The sequence below is a fragment of the Hemibagrus wyckioides genome, linkage group LG25 (assembly GCF_019097595.1).
Source record: "Hemibagrus wyckioides isolate EC202008001 linkage group LG25, SWU_Hwy_1.0, whole genome shotgun sequence".
In the NCBI taxonomy this organism is placed as follows: Eukaryota; Metazoa; Chordata; class Actinopteri; order Siluriformes; family Bagridae; genus Hemibagrus; species Hemibagrus wyckioides.
In genome coordinates, this window is record NC_080734.1 from 6781150 (window position 1) to 6797335 (window position 16186).

General features: G+C 35.4%; 1 protein-coding gene across 13 annotated transcripts in view; it reads right to left on the bottom strand.

The window, feature by feature from the left end:
• Nucleotides 1-16186, bottom strand: part of trdn (triadin) — a 74046-nt gene that overhangs the window by 13190 nt on the left and 44670 nt on the right. For 11 of the 13 annotated variants that reach the window (XR_009203582.1, XM_058379562.1, XM_058379561.1 and 8 more), the window contains 10 exons: nucleotides 13884-13961; nucleotides 9330-9422; nucleotides 7542-7580; nucleotides 6972-7022; nucleotides 3987-4019; nucleotides 3828-3881; nucleotides 3676-3723; nucleotides 1743-1793; nucleotides 448-489; nucleotides 303-344 (listed from right to left, as the gene is read on the bottom strand). Coding sequence is in view for 12 of the 13 variants with exons in the window: in XM_058379562.1 (XP_058235545.1) it covers nucleotides 303-344; nucleotides 448-489; nucleotides 1743-1793; nucleotides 3676-3723; nucleotides 3828-3881; nucleotides 3987-4019; nucleotides 6972-7022; nucleotides 7542-7580; nucleotides 9330-9422; nucleotides 13884-13961 (531 nt within the window). In the remaining variant the exon portion in view is untranslated. The remainder of the gene's footprint in view (nucleotides 1-302; nucleotides 345-447; nucleotides 490-1742; nucleotides 1794-3675; nucleotides 3724-3827; nucleotides 3882-3986; nucleotides 4020-6971; nucleotides 7023-7541; nucleotides 7581-9329; nucleotides 9423-13883; nucleotides 13962-16186) is intronic. The other 2 variants (XM_058379563.1, XM_058379569.1) reach the window with 2 other exon arrangements.

Below are 16186 nucleotides of genomic sequence, written 5' to 3' on the forward strand. Positions count from 1 at the left end.
GTTTCACAGATTAACTAACTATGAATTTTTTTTTAAAGCATGTAATTATTTTTATTTATAAAAAATGTGAGAAGTTGGTGTAATATTAAATGAGTGAAAACTGTTATATTAATTTTCTGTAACTGCACATTCAAAATGTTTTATATCTTACCTATTATATGGCCATATATCAGATTTCTTCATGTTTTGGTGAAGCTTACCGTAAAAACACTGAACCTCCAGTGTTTCGATTTCCTGACAAAATCCAACAATGTAAACTTCTGCTGGATATGGTTAAAATAGCTATTTACAGAATTTCATACCTTTCTTTATAGGTGTTAATTTTCTCTTCTTAACAGGAGGCTCTGAAATTAGGAAAACAATCTTCAGTTATGTTCACAATGTCATTCATATAAATGAAGACGATACAGATTTTTACTTGCAGGCTGAATTAGTTGAGCTCTTTACCTTGTTTTTTTGTTGCTTGCTTTGGTGTCTTTTGATCAGCATCTGGATTTTTAAGTGTCATAGACAATATCATGTAAGCATAAGCATAAAGCCAGGGCTTTATACAAGGAGCAAGGAGCTTTTTTTTATTGTTGTGATATTACTAAATAATGGAACTACGATCATATTTGCTAAGTAGCCTTAAACAGTGAAAATAAACAGGTATCAATCATTTCAGTGATATCAATAAATTCAATAATTTAGCAGATTTCAGTGAATAATCTAGATTGGGATTGTATTATGCTTTGTCACATATATGAGTATGAGAGTGGCTTGCTCTGTGTTTTGCAATGTAATATTTTTTGTACCAAGCGACCGTGATATGGTGTTAATTTTTAATGTTGTGGTCACAAATTAATATCCTGAAAGCAGAAACTGAATATTGTGCGGCCTCATCATAGTAACGTCAAAGTTGTGGCTACAAATCATGCAACTCGAGCCTATGATTTCATTTATCTGTTGGAACGTCCTTAATGTGTTGGAAGTGGGAGAACAAAGTAATGTAAGGTGATACAGTCTACGGCCGCTGACTCCGTCATGTCTATAAGCATCATTTCAGTGTTGAAGTAATGTGTAATATTATAAACCATCTCCATGCTTGTGGCCACAGTGGATGAATTTAAATGGTTTCTGTTTGCCACTCATTTTAAATTACAATTTTTAAGCATTTTATGGCCATGAAATACATTTGCAAACATGTTTACAAACATGTTTTGCCCTTGGGGTCAATTTGAGCCCAGCATTTTAAACCTCCCGAATATAATTTTTACCCAGGTTTTTTTTGTCAGGTAATTTATGTTTCTTTGTTGACTACCTAAATAGCTTTTTAAATATAAAACATAACCCCAACACAACCCAACCAGCCCATTCTCCTAAACTTCTGTACAAGACACTGAAAACATTTTATCATCATCATTCTATATTTAATTAGGAAAAGTCAATAAATATGAAGCAAAAAGAAATGTGTCAAAGGTACAGTATATTAAGAGTCATTAAACACTGAATCGGGTCAAATTGACCCCAAAGATAATAGGAGGGTTAATTGAAATCATATATTTAATATATTCACCTTTACATTAAGGAAACATTTGCTAAGCTGACTATGATTTTTATTTCTGCCAAAAAAGAAGAAAGAAAGAAAACCATCCACAGCTGTCCCTCAGGATTATTTACGTGTTTTTTCTTTTTTAGTTTTTGTTTTTTTCCCCCAAAACCACTGTATAAAGCAGAATTGTGTTGTCAAGAAGAGGACATACCTTGTCTTTGAAGCGTGACTGCATGAGTTGCTATTGCAGCAAACTGAGACTCTGAAGGTAAAAAACATCAAAATGGTCAAAAGCTCAGTAACCTGGTGTCTTCAAATTAGAATTGCAAATCAGACACAGCAAGTAGAGAGTCATTTCAGGGTTGAGCAGCACACTGCTGAATAAGACGACATGAAAACACAACACCAGACAGTCTGGAGACTTTATTTTATCTTCTGTTTTCTCTCTCTCTCTCTCTCTCTCTCTCTCTCTCTCTCTCTCTCTCTCTTTCTCTCCTCTTTCATTGAAGCTAATGCATTATGAGAGCAGGGGGAAAAAAACATGACATAAAATGCACAACCCTGTCACTACATCCCTGTCCATCAGGACAACGACAAAAGTAAGAGCACAGACTGGTAGCTTAGCGTCTTAGCCATTAGCTGTGCCTATTTGCTGAGCAAATAAACAGCACACAAAAGGAAAACACAAACATATTCAAGTTCCAGGTATATTAATGAGGCTTAATCTCACTAATTACTCTGGCACGGGAGCAGTGCTAATTATGCACTAATCATTCCCTCAGTCTAAAAATAGAGCTTGAATTGTTTTCTACACCATTAAATAGCAATTTCAGCTACTAGAATAAGGAGTAGATTTTTTTATTTTATTTTATGAAATGGATGATGAGCAAAATAATACTGTGAAAGTTGAAATATTTAAAAAATAATTTAATAAAAAATAATTAAAAGGAATTAAACGACCTTGGAACCATAGCAAGCCTCCATTTAGTATACAGCATTTTGCGTAAGTATTCACCCCCTTGAACTTGCAGCTCAGATTTTTTTTCTTCTTTTAGATTTATACAATACATCTAACATTGGAACATTTTCCTTTTGTCAGAAAAAGGTTAATTTGCTTGCGTGAGTAATTAGCTTCCCCCTGAGGTCAATACTTTTTTTTTTTAGAAACAACTTAGACTGCAATTTCAGCTGCAGGAACATGTTTAGATTGCATATACATTGACCACCATTATCTACAGTGAAGATAGCTTTAAGCTCCATCCACTTTCCACAATTACATGATGTCATTTATCTCTATAAATCAATCAATCAATAAATAAATAAGTAAAGAAAGAAAGAAAGAAAGAAAGAAAGAAAGAAAGAAAGAAAGAAAGAAAGAAAGAAAGAAAGAAAGAAAGAAATTCCTCATATAGACATATCCAATTTATGTATTATGATGTAGTTTTATTTTTTTTTGTATATTCAGAACCAAATCAATTTCCATATCCATATCAATTTCAATCAAAATGGTATAAAGTAATCCATTATTATTATTATTATTATTATTATTATTATTATTATTATTATTATTATTATTATTGTTGCTGTTCAATAAAGAAAGGATTTACAAACACTTCTCTAAAATGCTTTCTTTTAAGAGCATCTTTATTGATTAACTATTAACTTTTTAAGAATAGATTTTTTGCTTTTTATGCAAATGATTTTTGCAAAAATACGCCAATGAAGTAATAATAATACTAATAAAACCTAACTGCTATAAATAAAGTTCAAAGACACTAATAAAAAAAAGTTATTTTGATAATCAACTGACAAAGATTTATGATTATCCCTATTGTATAAAACTCCTCATGGCAAGTGGAAGGGTTTCAGAGCAATGGGTGTGAATACTTATTTACGTGCAATTATTTGTAAATAATTAAATATTCGTGATATACAATCTCATTAACTCTGTCGTAAATTGCAACAGAGGGCGAATACTTCTGCAAGATACCATTTTCTGCTGTAAAAGCACACATCCACATGCATTAGCAGTAATGAATTCATGGCTCAGGCTTTAAAGCTCAGATGATGCAGTCACATGCATTAGCTTCTTCAGCTGTGAAACAAATGACCCACGCTAATCGAAGTGAAGCAGCTTTTAATACCTCGCACCGGCGTCGGTGGTAATGGACTATCTGTGACAATGTGATGCACTGCAAAATAAATGGTGATTGTGATTATAAATTTCATTCAAATATTAATAAAAAATAAAGCAGGGGATCTTAATGTATATCATGATGGTGGAGTAAGTACTCACCGTACCAGCCGGGCGGAGCCGGGCAGTACACGGGCGTTGGGCGGCATGCTGGGACTGCAAGGTGTTAGAAATGAATATTTTTTTCTTTATACACACTTTTACAGATAGAAATACATGTGTGTTGTGTTGTGTTGTGTTTTGTAGTGTTGTGTCACTTACGATCCTGCAGTGGGGCCACGATGTCAATGTCTTCTAAAAGGATGTATAGAAATGGAGCATTTTAAAAGGTTAGTCCAACTAATACACATGATTTTTTTTAAAGTGGTATATTAGTGTAATTTTAGAATTTACAGACAAAGAGAAAATGTCCATGCAATCTGTTTGTGAAAAAGACCTGAGTAGTATAGAACCTGACCGAAGTATCAATTAAGAATTGTACTCAGTAATTGAATTTACATGAGTTTAAAGGTTATTTATTTAATGTTTAGCTTAGCACTATGGCTTAGCACCAAATCACAGCAAGCGTGTCAGGAATTACTGGGACAATTCCCTGCCAGACCACCAGAGGGAGTGCTGGCAGGTGTTTCCCCATGTGTGTTGTGTCACATTTCTCCTATTGTCTGGTTTTCCTATTTTCCTAATGTGTTGCCCTATTATTCTTGCTCTTTTGTATCTGTCTTTGTCAAGTGTTTGGTTTTTAGGAGCTTTATGTTTATTCAAGTTGTGTCTTTCGTTTCGGTGATGCCTTCAGACCTTCAGGTATCCATGTTTTGTTTATTATATGTCCTGTCTGAGTTATGTCATATTGTTTATGTCAATCTAAGTTAATAAAAGCCAACACTCTTTTATCCTGCACTTAATTGTGATTTACAGCATTTTGGGTGATCAGGCTCTTTATAGAATTTTCAGGTTCGATCCGTACCTCTGGCGGCATCTCCCATTGTGACAAAATATATAATATAGAATTGGAACTTGAAAGCTTTTCACACTGCATTTAACCCCGAGTTTAACCTCAGGTTGAGAACATTCCCACTTGTAATTTAGAAGCAGGGTTAGAACTCCTTTTTGCCCAAGGTTATTAAACCCAACAGTGCTTTGGTTTTGTTAACCTCTCATTGCGGTGCAGTGTTATGACTAGATGCTTATCAACAGACTATAACGTTCAGGAGACAGGAGGCTCGAACCCGGAGCTCTGTGGTAGTCACGATCGTTTATCAAACCAACAAGCAGGATAAATTAAAAGCACTGCTTTATTAAGACAACTGAAACAAGACTTACACAGAACTTACACGGACTACTGGAAAAATATAACGTGTAAACAAACAACAATGACTGATAAAGACAGATACAAAAGGGCTGGTATATATACGACAAAACATTAGGGTACATGGAGAACAGATGACAGGGTGGAAAAGCAGAACAATAGGAAGGGTGTGGCACAACACACTTGGGGAATACAGAAACAAAAAACAAGCTATGGTCAAATGCCTGCCGGCACTTCCTCTAGAGGTCTGGTAGGGAACTGTCCCAGTAGCTTCTGGCACAGGCACCCAATCAGAAATTGAACAGCACGTGTCTCAGATCACGTGAAAACCAGGACCTAGCATCAGGCAGCAAAACATTAAACATCACATCCAACAGTATGTGGTAGTCTGTTCACATTCTCACTTACTTTATAGCAGCTATAAACAGTCTTTCTTTCATCTGCCTCTTTATTTTGTCCCTTTCGTAGTTAATTAGGCAAAAAATAAAAACACGTTTTTTGATGCTACTGAAATTCTGAAACTGGTGACAAACGTTTCCTCAGAAAACCTCAAAATCATCAATCGTCAATCACTATATATTATTTTGCCATGGATGAGGATAAACTGCCTGGAGATACAAGGAATTGCTGTGAATGGTTCCACTGAGAAACCATGAAGGTGGCTTTGGACTGCAATTGCCAGGATGAGTTTTGCACTCAAATCTCCATCAGTGAATAGCTGATAACTTCAACTAATGAAATTTTCTGTTAAAATTAGAATTATAATTGATTTATAATCCCACTATCCAGTGAAACCCAGATGAGGTTCCCTTTTGAGGCTGGTTTCTCTGAAGGTTTATTCCTCATATCGTTTCAGTGAGTTTTCCCTCACCTCTCATTTATACGGAGCTGCTGTCAGAGCTCCTGTTAGAGAAACAGAGCATGCATGATGCTGAGGACTGCTTAAGCATGCATGTTTCAGGGAAGTGTAAACAAGTCACAAAGCTAATAAATGTTGATCTGCCTGAAAGCTGAGCAATGCTGCTCTGTTAAAAGCCCTAATCAGGAACAAATTTGCATTTTACTCACATTTGTATTGCTTTTTAATGCACAAGAAGTGCTACTGAATAATATAATCAATAACAGTGGTGTCAAGAGAACACTACATGTTTGTTTCACGATGTACAAATGAACAGAACACGTGCAGGAAGGTTATTATCCTGAAAGTGTTTTAAAAGGTGAATTACAGGCAGGATGGATAGTAAACACACACCGACAGCCTTTGTAACATGAAAAGGGTTTTAGCTTTCTATTTCACATCACTACTATGCATTCTTTAAATATATATTAAGATCATTCTTCAATAAGACAATTAGCCAGACGAATCTTCATTTTAATGAATTGTGCATTAAGAAATCCTAAAATGTAATGAAAATATTTCATATATTTCCCAACAGTAATAATCAGTCCATTGCATGCTGTCTTAACCGTGTTAGTGTAGAAGTGTAGAACTCTTTACTGAAATGTAACAGAGAGTTAGGAAGTGGATGGAAATCAAAATAGGAAGTTCAGAAATTAGGGTAAATCAAAACCAGACGTGTGGAAGTTGGAGAAATCAAAACAGGAAGTTAGAAAATTGGGCAAAATCAAAACAAGCAGGAAGGAAATGAGGGGAAATCAAAACAGGAAGTGAGGAAGTGTGCAGTTAATCAAAACAGGAATTTTGGGAAATTAGCAGAACAGGAAGTTAGGAAATGAAGGAAAATCAAAACAGGAAGTGAGGAAAAGAGGGGAAATCAAAACAGAGGGTTAGGAAGTGAGCCTAAATCAAAACAGGAAGTTTGGGAAATAATCTGAAAATTAAGCTAGGAAATAAGGGGAAATCAAAACAGGAAGTGAGGAAATTGGAGTAAATCATAACAGGAGTTAGAAGAGTTAGGAAATGAGGCAGCTTTTTTCACCTTTTTTCTCTGAAAAAACTCTGAACTCTGAATCCACCACCTGCTTCACAGCTGGAGTGCAGAAATACAAGCAGACAAAACCGTATAAATGCAACAGTGGATTTTTAAAAATATTTTAATAATATTTTATTAATTTTGTTTATTAATATAATTGTATATTTATTCATTTATTGTTTTTTCATAATTTTATTTAAATGCACTGATTTCATTGCAATGCACAGATCAATTATTTTTTATAAATAATATTTTTGGCAAATGACTTCTATAATATTTTTTTATTATGAGGACACGTAACTGGGGCTGATGGGTAATGTAGTTCAGTGTTGATTTTGGTGTTATCACAAATGAAGTCTTTGTACTTTGTGCTAACATTATAATAATAATAATAATAATAATAATAATAATAATAATGTATATGTAGATAGATAGATAGATAGATAGATAGATAGATAGATAGATAGATAGATAGATAGATAGATAGATAGATAGATACAGTAGTCAGTAGTATCATAATAACCATTTTAAAACCAACCTGAATCTTTTTTATTTAACTAAAAAAAGACTTGATACCTTGTTCAGGCTTTTGTTCTGGCTGCTTTATTTCTTCCTCTATAAAAGAAAGACAGACAAAAAGAAAGAAAGAAAGAAAGAAAGAAAGAAAGAAAGAAAGAAAGAAAGAAAGAAAGAAAGAAAGAAAGAAAGAGAAAAGTTACTATGAAGACTGATAGTGCTACAACCTTATAATTTAAACAGGTATTAGCAGTGAATAAGTTCTTCAGGCCATTCTGGTTAAAAAAAATGTAGAATTTTAAGAGTTTAATAGAAATCCATATTATATATACAGAATTTCTGCTCAGTGTGTACACTAGTGTGTTCTTCTTTTTTTCTGTGTGCTACGTGAAAAGATCTACTACATGCTATATTATGTAATATATCTGTTTTGTTTTTAATTAGCTTTCTTTCTTCCTGTTCACAAATCATTCTGGCACTTTAACTGAATTATACATGCTTCACTGTTAAATGCCTAATATAACATGCAACTCCAGGACAGGATTAATTATATTAATTACATACTCTGAATACCAGATGAGACATAATAAAAAAATAATACAAAATAATCACAGAACTTACAGGTAAATGTGGTGTGTGAGCTGTAATGACTTTACAGCAGGTGGCACTGCTGTGTATGTGTGTGTGTGTGTGTGTGTGTGTGTGTGTGTATGTGTGTGTGTGTGTGTGTGTATGTGTGTGTGTGGGTGTGTGTGTGTGTGTATATGTGTGTGTGTGTGTGTGTGTGTGTGTAGGATTATAACAGTCCAGTACTAAGGACGCTGCGGTTTTAGATAATAAATGGTCATTTAATGACAGCATCTGGGAATTCCTGCCACGTGCCTCTGTGTCGACTCGGTGAACCGAATGATTGTGTCGACTCAGTTAAATAAGAGGCGAGACTTCTAATAAAAAATTGAGCCCGGTGTTCAAGTCAAAGTAGAAAAGCTTTGCCGTTGTAATGTGGGACTGACTGTGAAAAACGCACAGCTAAAACAAATAAGACGTTTCCTTTTATTTACAGGTCAAAATTCACTGAAGGCTGCTTGAAGAAAAGAATTGAAAATGAACGAAAAGAAAAGAAAAGAAAATGCACGTGCTGGATGGCGGATTTTACTGTCGTTTCCACCAGATGGCGCTTTAGAGCAGAAAATAATTTCTGGCCATGAACTACTAAAGATAGGAAGAGTTCGAAAAAGTAGTAATGTTGAGCTACAAGTGCCAAGGTTCGAATCCTCCATCTCCATTTTATTTCTAGTCGGGAAAAAAACATTCTATCTGTATAATACATTAAAAAAAAATAATAATGTCAATATCTATCTGTCTATCTATCTACCTATCTATCTATCTATTGGTCTCTGTCTGCCTGCCTGTCAATCTATGTGCCTGTCTACGTGTCTATCAATCTTCCTGCATGTCTATCTATCTATCTATCTATCTATCTATCTATCTATCTATCTATCTATCTATCTATCTAGATATATCTGCCTGTTTAACTATCTGCCTGCCTGTCTGTCTAGCCATTTGCCGATCCATCTGCCTGTGCATCTGCCTGTCTGTATATCTGTCTAGCTATCTGTCTGTCTGTCTATCTGCCTGTACATATGCCAGTCCATACGTCTGTCTGCCTATCTATCTATACATCACAGTATAGCACAGAGTTGATTTAAGGCTGGTTGCTCTGACAGCTCCATCAATCCCCATGACATGCTAAAAACATCTTGTGTGTTTTTCTCCATGTTGTCAGTTCTCTCCTGACATGCACAATGATGTGATCATCTGATGATCATTTGAGTCAATAGCAGGTACCTTTTTCTTCCTCTGGCTTAGTGTCTTGTGTTTGAGGCAGTATGGGTTGCTCCGGCTGCATACACACACAGGTGGTAGATTCTTTTAGTTTATCTGAAAGCAGACAGGATGATGGATTTTATTTGACTTGTTCGGTGTGATGTTCCTCGACAGAAATGGGAGTCAACATGACCACACCAAAGTTAATTATTTTGCAATGACGGAACATCCTGAAGTGTTTTATTTCACTTACAGCAAATTTCTAGCAGTAACAGTGTTATTAATTAAAGAATGATGCATCATAAATTTGATGATTATGGTTATTTTTATGGTTGTGTTGTAGAACATCTGCAAAACAAAGTACTTTCCGTTATTACCTACTTTATTACAGATATAAATAGTCGTTCCTAAAAAAAAAAAAGATGCAGCTTGTCATGTTAACGAGAAGAACAAACTCGCGTTGTCCTGAAGCCTTTCCCATGGAAGAAAACTAAGTTACTGAATCTTTCAACTTTCGACATCCAAAAGTGATTGATATAAACATCAGTAAAGCTCGACTCAGAGACAAGCGTTCTTAAAAATGTGTTTACATGTCATACAAATCCCTGAGTACGCTGCAATTATAAAAATAATAACATATAAATATAAACCTGAAAGACAATCAGAGCTGCATTTATAGAAAATAAATCAAACCCTTCTGACCAATCAGAACGGAGAATTTAACCTCACTATAAATGTGTACTACATTTTAAAGCTTTCCATAGTAGGTTCCATATTATAGCAGATAAAATGTTCAACGGATTTAAACACTTCACCAGCCGCACGCCAATAATCATCAAACCCCATTCAGTTTGATGAAACCGTAGTCGCAGGCATCATAAATTGCACTTGTGTCATAAAAAAGACGGTGTGATTTGCACTCGTAAATCACACACCTAAAATCAATTTCGAGAAGTGCACGTAAGTCACAGCACAAATGTGACAGCTTTATTAAAGGTTTAGATTGCTTAAATTGGTCCGAGCTAACGCGACGCTTTAGGCCCGAATGCTGTCCCGTCAGAAGAAGCACCAGATCGATACAAGGAGGAAGATTTATGACTGTAAAATAGATAACAGGAGATGAATGTGGGTCATTTGATTTATTCGGATGCACATATCCATATTCATTTGTAATTATAATAATCTGGTGTGCAGCTCGTGTTTACAAGATTTCAGAGATTTTTCGCTGAGATTTAATTTCGACTGTTGTATATCTAATGCCGTTTTTGATATCTTTCAGCCTGGAGGTCGAATATTGGATGTGCATTATTAAACTAGCTTTGTTCACTCTTGCTTTCTTCCAGGAACATTTGCTAGAGTACTTTTTTATTATTGGACTTTTATTTCAAAACAAAACAAAAGAACTCTATTTGGCTCAACATCTCATCTCAGGAAAAGCAAACATAATAAAGTAAAGGGGTGTCAATACTTTTGCCAATTTTTTTTGGGGGGGGGGGTTTAAGAACTATACCATATAAAGTGATATGATTTATGTTAAAGAAAAAGGAAACATTTTTTTTCCAGTTGTTTGGTGGAAAATTGTTTGTAATCTTTTTTTCCCTTAGTGATTGCTGACGATTCTTTTGAAGGGTGCCAATACTTCTGAAACCTACTGTAACAGGAATTTTGAAAACAATTATATATATATATATATATGACTTTATGGCTGTTTTTGCTTCCAAATTTCATTTACAAACCATTAAAGAGTTAGAAAGTAATCAAAGTGGATAATGTGTCTGTCAACACTTTGCTGATAAAAATCCATCATCTCTATTATCACATATGATCTAACAAGTTTTTCTAAGCATTTTGAAGAACCTGACACATTTCTTTCAGAAACTCTGAGTTTCACACACTTTCAGGGGTTTTTTTCAGCCTAAAACCTAATAACATACTTCAAGGTTTTTGTCTCAAAAGTGGTATGTTATGTAATATGTTCCTGTCTTTATCTATCTTTCTATCTGTCTATCTGTTTTCTGTAGCACTCAGTCCCAAGGCACAAGACAAGGGAACACTATGAACAGGGTGCCAAGCCATCACAGGGTACAATCACAGTCAATATAATTTAGAGATGCCAATCAGTCTACAAGGCATGTTTTTAGACTTGGGAAAGAAACCATAGTACCCAGATTAAACCTCTAGAGCACACAGAGAACATCCAAACTCCACACACAGCAAAGGTGGGAATCAAACCCCCAACCCCAGTAATGGACACAGGGAAGCCTTCACCACCAGTCCAGTCCATCTTGTTACTAATTCATATTCCAGAAATGCCCTTAAATTATGCTTCAGACAGAAAGGACACCACTAAAGTAAACCTATTTCAGACATTTGACCTTGCTGTGGCCCTGATGCTGTCTGGATCAAATCCAAAATCGAATCAGTTTATTTGTAGATTACAATAATTCCACATAACCCCTGCATTAAGGCATTCATTCCTGGAATACTGTACTAATGAGAATCTCAGTTGGAAACTCAAAAACATGGGCAATTATAGAAAAGACATTAGATAAACAAACAGACAAAATAAGACCCAATTTGTTGCACAGCATTGTAGGCAACTTTTTTACTTTATTAGGAACAATCTAGCTCTCTTTGGGAAAGGCCAAGATCTTGCTCGCTCTAATTAGACGCATACAGTTTGTCTGTCTTATGAACACATCCACAGTTTATTTATATTAATATTCACATTCACATCTACTCACATGGCAGATGCTTTTATCCAAAGCTTGAGGGGCTCAATGGCTTCCAGAGTTTCAAGCTCAGTACTGTCTATTAGACTTGTATTCACAGTCATTACTGCACTAGTTTGGAGTCAAATTAGGAAATTAATTGGATGAATTTCTATTCGATCCTTCTAATTATTAAGACATTAAAGCACAAACTATTAGGTCTTAGTAGAATGCTAGTTTAATATGTTTTCTTAATTTAATTTCCAGTCTGTGCCTTCTTCTTTTGTTTGTGTCATTAATGGTGTTTTTGTAGACTAACCCGGTAGTTAGCATCACCCACGACAGAAAGCCGCTAGGATTTTTCTAATGGATTTTGAATTATTGCAAAAAATAGGTTCTAAAAGTTCATGATTTTGACACGATTTCTTCTGAAGTTTAGAATGTAGTATTGTCTTAGATGGAACACTAACTTTTTTTTTATTATTATTAATTGAAAGTAAATGTCATTTCGCAGTCGAAGGCAAATGAAGTTGTAAGATAAATCGCAAAACTTGAGCTAAGATATTTGTAGGACATCTTGTTCACTAGACTGGCATTTTCTTCTCATCCAGCATCAGTGCCCAGTAGCTCTGGGCAGTGGTGGTTTAAATGGTTAAGGCTCTGTATTGTTTATTGGAGAATTGGGGTTCAAGCCCCCACAACACCAAGCTCTGCTGTTGGGCAACTGAGCAAAGCCCTTAACCCTCCCTGCTCCAGGGGTGCTGTATCACAGCTGCCCCTGCGCTCTGACACCAACTTCCTCAGTTGGGATAAGTGAAGAAAAGAATTTCTCTGTGCTATAATGCATGTGTGGTGATAATAAAGGTTTCTTCTTCTACTATGTAATCAAAGCTGTAAGCATTGAGTGCATGGAGTGTCCAACATTCCACACTGCATCATCCGGATATTTAAAGTGTTGTTATTTTCAGTGTGTACACAATATTTACTATTGATACTGGATTGGATAATGAGTGCATGAGTATTCAATTTGGGACACACCTATTTGGTTTATAAGGAGCATCTGCTAAACACGTCTGTAGTGAATTAGCTCTTGCTATGGAAACAATAACTTAATATTAATATACAGTAAACACAATAATATAAACTTGTGATTTGAATTGTGTTACAGTGGAAACTCGGCATACAAATGCCCTCCCTTATGAATTTTCGCCTTTTTCAGAATCGAAATTTTGTAAGCAATTTTTATCAACATATGAAGCATTTACGGCATACGAATGAACCAGGAGCAGTTCAAAACGTGTTTGCATCAATGGAAAGCCAAGCGAAGCCAACCAAAGTGAGTTCACAAATTTTACGATTTTTTTTTTTCAGTCAGCAAAATCTGTTTAAAAATAGTCATGTATTCAAAAACTGTGTTTTTTGCGTTTTTATTTGTTAATAGGTTGGTGGCGTGGGTGGTCTGTTCTATTTTTAACCCAAGCTTCATGGTACGACTTCCTGTGAGGACCCTTGACATGGAATGCTTGGCTTGGGTCAGTTCTTTGTAAGCAGCCATACAGTTTACATACGCTTCGTATCGGTAATATTTGTGATATTTTTGGGTGGCTGGAACGGATTATCTGCATTTACATTATTTCTTATGGGAAAATTTGTTTCGCAATACAAATTTGCACCATAAGAACTCACCTCCAGAACTAATTAAATTAGCATGTCGAGGTTCCACTGTATAGTATTATACTTTTGACCAATCAGAATTGAGAATTCAGCAGCGCTGTGGTGAAAACATGACAGTCAGTTTAAACAAATGTAATACTAAATACATTGACACAAAAGCTAAAATTTACTGATAATACCAAATACTAACCTTCCTTTTCAGCTTCTGTTTTATTCAGTTTGCTGGTTTCTTGTTCTTTCTCCTCTGGTGCCTCTGTTTTGGGCTCATCTGAACCAAAAAAAAAAGGCCAGTATAAAACATTTTGTGATTAATTTCAAGGTTTAATAAAAGGCTGTTACTGTTTACTTAATGTTCAAAGTGCTCTCTGGTAAATGTAGTTCAAGGCTGCCGATCCATACAGTGCTTTATTTAAGCTTCCATCCAAACGAAATGGCAAATACGGTCCTACTAGAGGAATGAAAGAAAGCCTGAGCAGAACTTGAGCAGTTACTGCACTGTTGTATTTGAAGCCTCCTCTGGCTAAAATGGCAATCGGTAGCAGGAACACTTATAGGTGTAATTTTCAGGGGAGCACAAAATTACAACAGGGCCAGTTTATAGAAACTGAAGTAAAATTGACACGAGGGAAATGTTTTGATGTTGTATTGAAAGGTGACTACTGCAAATTCCAGTCGGGAGCTGGAGCAATCAGACAAATAAAATACAGTGCAGTCAAATGATCCACATGTGCAGTGTTTTCTGATCAGGGTTCATGTTAACTAAGGTGCCTTAACCCTCAATTGCTCAGTTGTATGAGATAAAAAATGTAAGTTGCTTTGCATAAGGGTGTCTGCCAAATGCTGTAAATCTTCTGTGTGATGTATTTTCTTGTCTGAATTTGCCCTTAAGCAAGGTCCATAACTGCTCCAGGGGCATAGTACCATGGCTGACCCTGTGGTGTAACCCTAACTTCTAAAAAAAAAACTGGGACAGTGCTGTAATTTATAGCAATAACAAAAGCTTCTTCTTCTTATAATAATAATAATTAATCCCAAAATGGGCTTCTATCTAACTTGGATTCAAAGATCTCCACTGGCTTCTTTTCAATGATCCCTTCAAAATGGTTCCTTATAGAATATATGTAGCAACTGATAACACTTTATATTGTACTATTCTTTTTAAAAGTCTACCCTGGCCACAGTCTCTTATCACTGTCTTATCATCTGTGGCTATTTTCTTTTCCAGTTCTGTTGTTACCAAGTCTTTCTATACACTTTGCTTGTTATCTACTTGTGCTGCGTTCATTATTTCACATATCTTTGTGTTTTCTAGCTAATCTTGTCTTTAGATTGTCTCGCACGATTATACCCAATAACAGTGAAATACACAGAATCTATTACTGAAATTCATAGAAATGCTGCTGTACTGGAGTTCAATTGTAGTTAAATATTAGGTACATTGTATTGTAATGCAAAAGCAGGCACTGAAGTGAAGCACAGTAAGTGAGGAATAAAACACTTCAGGCTTAATGCCACTGGAAAAGTGGTGTGATTTTTTTAAAAATAATTTAATAAATAAATTAAAACATGTCCTGAAGAGTTTTATTCATTTTATTTATAGCAATTTGATGTCATAATTTTTAGCTATCTATTCTTGTTTCACATTGTGGGATGTCTGTAAACAGTTGTTTGCTCACCAGCTTTTTCTCTTTTTTTCCCTTTCTAATTTGCCGCTTGTCATGTTACAGAGCAATAACATTTCTCGTGATTTTTCGATTTACCATGTTTGTCAAGTTAAAAATTTAATGTCATTTCAGCCGTATATAGCCGGTGCTACATAAAGACGCTACATATAACGACGTTCCTCCATGACCATGGTGCTACATAAAGACATAAAGCTACATTAAACAACAAGGAACTAAGGACTAGTACAGTCACACAGTTCCATATAAAATGCACAACAATACTGTAGTGCACAAATAGCAGCACTGACCAGTATACCATCCTACAGAGTGTAAGGGTTGGTTGTAAGCATAAGTCAGCTGCTGTTGTAGCTGCTTCTCTATTAAATGAATCAACAACTTCTGATGAATCAGACTCAAGCCTTCATCAGTGTTGTCAGGTAATTAGAAATTGTTTACAGTTCAAAACATTTTAAGTGAGAATAATGAATAAAACATGATGGCCCTTTGATTGGATTAAACGAATGAAGGGGAAGGGGCGGAGGGGTGGTTGGAATTTCAGGAGCAGGGGCATTTACATTTTGCATATTCATAGCAGCTGGTGCTCCTGAGGGTTAAAGTGTTGGCACGTCGGTGCCTTTTATGTTGTGTAATGATTTCTGAAGCAGTTTGGGGTGATTAATGCTGTAGCACTGTAACAAAACTGTCAACAACTGCAGTTTAAAGAGTCATTAAAAGCAATAACTCAGACTTTCTGTCATCTAAGATGCTCCGGTTTTACTTTGTCTATAGATGTGGAGTTCTGGCTTCAAAGAAGCAACATGGTGAATTT